Here is a 3368-nt window from a genome sequence, read left to right as displayed (position 1 = left end):
GGGCCGGAGCCCGGGAGCTCACCTGCAGGGGCCGATGGCAGCGCCGCGGACAGGGCCAGGAGCACCAGCAGCATCCGCATCTTGCGCGACAGCAAAGAGGCCTCCGGGCCGGGGGTCGCGCACCGAGAAGGCCGCCGCGGGTGCAGCGATCCTGCCGTCCTGCGTTTTATAGCGGAGCAGCAACGGGAGGGAGCCCCGACAGCTGGACGCGGGAGGCGGCTCCTCCCACTGGCAGGGCCTGCCCTCCCCTCCCCACCTTCCCCCTGTCCCTCATCTGAAATCCTCCGCTCTCCCTGTCCCCCGCCCCGACCTGCCACCTCTTGCCCTATGCACGAGGCCCCCTCACCCACTCCGCGTCCTCTCCACTCAGAAGCGGCGCCCTGCCCCTCCCCCATCCTACTCCTGGTCCCTGGTTTGGGAACAGGGACGCGACACCACAAAGTGCTTGACCCACACAAAGATGAGTGCCCCGATGATGACTTCGATCATTTTGGCGCCACCCCTGCGCAGTGGTCTTGAATGGGAATGGCCTTGGGATGAGGGTGGCGGTGGAGATAGCCTCGAAGAGATGAGAGGCTGAGGGACGTGTGATGCCGTTTGTCGAAACAGTGGCCGCAGAGAGCCTCTCTTTTCTCTCCCAGGCAGTGGTCATTGATTCTCTCTCTGGGTCTCATCTCTTCCATTTCCTCCCAGGCTGCTCCAAACTTAATTTCTAAGTAGACCAAAGACCTTTCTTCAAACACAGAGCAAAGCTGTCCCTAAACTGCCCTTGCTGGTGTTTATGTGATGAGCAGGGAGGGTTGAGGGGGCAGAATTAAGAAATGGATTGTAAGAGGACTTGGTGAAGGAGAAACTGATGGGGTCAAAGGGGAGGAGCTAGGTTCTTTGAGCCCCCCAGGTGGAGAGATGAGATGGGAAGAGAAGAGACTGGGATCTGAATGTACCCCTAGTTCTACCATTTGCCAAGATCTCCAGAGGAGTCCAGGGAAAGTTCCCTTAAGGGCGTTTCCCATTTCCCATTTGGGGAAATGGGGTATCCCTGCAGCGCCCCCAAGCTGCCTCTTGTCTCCTCTCTTCGCTGTGCCCCCTGCTACTGCAGGTCCCCTGTGTCCCACAGAGGGTGGGGGCTTCTGTGAGAGTTTGGGAAGCTCAGGCTGGGGTGCAGGAGAGGAACGGGGAACCCGGCAGTGGACCTGGACTCTTCTGGTTTAACCACTTCCCCACCCGCTGCCAACCTGTCAGTCCCTACTGACCTTCGAACCTGGGCTAGGGACCTCTGAAGGGGGATTGCCTCACCCAGAAGGATTCAGGCAAAAAACGCTTCCTCCTTGCTTTGAGTGGAGGCTGACTCCCCGCTCCTGGCCCAGGATCACACAACCTCAGGGAGCAGCTTTGATCCTACAGAGAGGCAGGAGGGACGGGAGGGGGTGTCCATGGCAAGCTTAGGGCTCTATTATCAACACCACTGTATAATGTAATCACCAGCCCTGCGACCATGACAGCGGCGGGAGGGATTCCACACCCAGAGCCTATTCTGGGGAGTGCATTTGTGTTCACAGGGCTATAAAAACGTCCCTTTCAGGAGAGAGGAAGCCTGTTCCTGGGAATAATGATCACCCCAAGGAGTCTCTGTGGCCTCTGGCCAGCTCCCTGATGAGCAGGGGAGAGGTTTGGGAACTTTTGGTGGAGTTAAGGGACTGTTGATCAATGACTCACTTTAAAGTTCATTGCTTTGGGCCCCCCCAGGAGAGAGGGGGGCCCTGGGTGCATCTTGAGCCCATAAAGATGGGTGAGGAGAACCAGTCTCTGGTGAGGCACGCCCTCCGAGGAATGTGGGGAGGGGTAAAGCTGTGCACTCTCTCACGGATGCATCTTAATTATGAGCACCACAGAGCCTGCACATTGGAATGGGGTGGTGGAGTGGCTTCTGCTCCACCTGCCATCTCTAACTTCAAGGTTACACAGGGTGAGGGCCCTCCCTTCCTGTTCCTGGTCTTAACATTCTCAGCCTTATCTCCCAGCCCTGACCCCAGTCCTGGCCTACCATAAACCGGTCACCTGTCACTATTTAGGCTACCTGGGGCCCAGCTTACCTGCAGGGTGCAAGGCCTGATTTAGGGTCATTACAGCTGGAATGGGTGCTGACGTGTCCCAGTGACTTAAGGGCCCATAAAGCTGCCAGCCCAGGCCACCTGAGTGGGAGAGCCCAGCCCAGCAGCCCCAGCCTCCTTCCTCTTATTTTGCAGAGGCTCCCGGTGTTCTGAGTTCAAGTCTTTGCTCTTCCTCTGACTCATGGATGACCTTGGGCAACTTTCCTGCACCCAGCTGATTGAAACTTCCTCATCTATAAACTGGAGATGATAATCCCTGCCCTGCTGACCTCCACCAATAGACATTTATTCAGAGTCTGCTGTGAACCAGGGCCTGCCCAGTCCAGACTTTCACAACTGGCTTCTCAGTGTCTGGGTGTAGCCGCTGGCCCATGGCGGATGCAAAGATGAATCACACTCTTGTCCTTTGGGGATGTTTGCACGCATGGCCCTGTCAGGAACAGAACGGAAGCCGTGGGAAAGCTAAGGGGCTTTGAGACACACAACCCTGGAGTCACTTCTGGCTCCGCCCACTTGTTCTATGATGGCAGCTGAGCCTCAGTTTTCCTCATCTGTGAAATGGAAATCATCCCCCAATCTCTCTCAAAGATTGCCGTGAGGCCTCAGTGAGCTAAAGTCTGAGGAGGTTGGGCCCACGGCTTGGCACATTGGCACATGTGGCCATGACCTCTATGCAGAGCCCCCTTAGCTGGATTAAACTGACCCTAGGCGAGTGTGGAGGCAGCATTGGGTGGGATGGAACATTGAGTTAGCACTGGGGAGGGGCCCTGGCACATTCAGGTTCTTCCTGGACCACCAGGGGCAAGGAAGGGAGCCCCAGCTATAGACCTGGGAACATGACGTTCAGGTGCAGCCCCCACTGGGACTGTGAGAGGCATGGGGTGGAGGCACAAAGGGAGCTGAGACCCTTCACACCTGGGTTCACAGCTCAGGGGAAGGTCAAATACATTGCCCTAAATAGAAACCTACCATACCTTATGCTCAGCGTAGCAGGCGGGCAGAGAGAGTATAAGGCAGAGGATCAGAATAGGAGTAGGAGCCACACTGCCCGGGGTCTACATCCCAACCCCGACACTCAGCTTTCACCCCCGTCAGGCTCAGTGTCCTGATCAGGAAAATCACCAGCCTTCGACCATGATTAAAAAAAAAAAAAAAACAAGCCGGGCGCGGTGGCTCAAGCCTGTAATCCCAGCACTTTGGGAGGCCGAGGCGGGTAGATCACGAGGTCAGGAGATCGAGACCATCCTGGCTAACAAG

General features: G+C 56.7%; 1 protein-coding gene across 2 annotated transcripts in view; it reads right to left on the bottom strand.

Moving 5' to 3' along the window:
• Nucleotides 1–172, bottom strand: part of CA4 (carbonic anhydrase IV) — a 10468-nt gene extending 10296 nt beyond the window's left edge. For both annotated transcript variants that reach the window (XM_011953647.1, XM_011953648.1), the window contains exon 1: nt 23–172. In XM_011953647.1, the coding sequence (XP_011809037.1) occupies nt 23–80 (58 nt within the window). In that variant the 5' untranslated portion in view covers nt 81–172. The remainder of the gene's footprint in view (nt 1–22) is intronic.
• Nucleotides 173–3368: the final 3196 nt, after the last annotated feature.

Source organism: Colobus angolensis, unplaced genomic scaffold (assembly GCF_000951035.1).
Source record: "Colobus angolensis palliatus isolate OR3802 unplaced genomic scaffold, Cang.pa_1.0 Scaffold37, whole genome shotgun sequence".
In the NCBI taxonomy this organism is placed as follows: Eukaryota; Metazoa; Chordata; class Mammalia; order Primates; family Cercopithecidae; genus Colobus; species Colobus angolensis.
The sequence above is the reverse complement of the archived record's forward strand: the minus strand, read 5'-3'. Positions and strand labels throughout refer to the sequence as shown.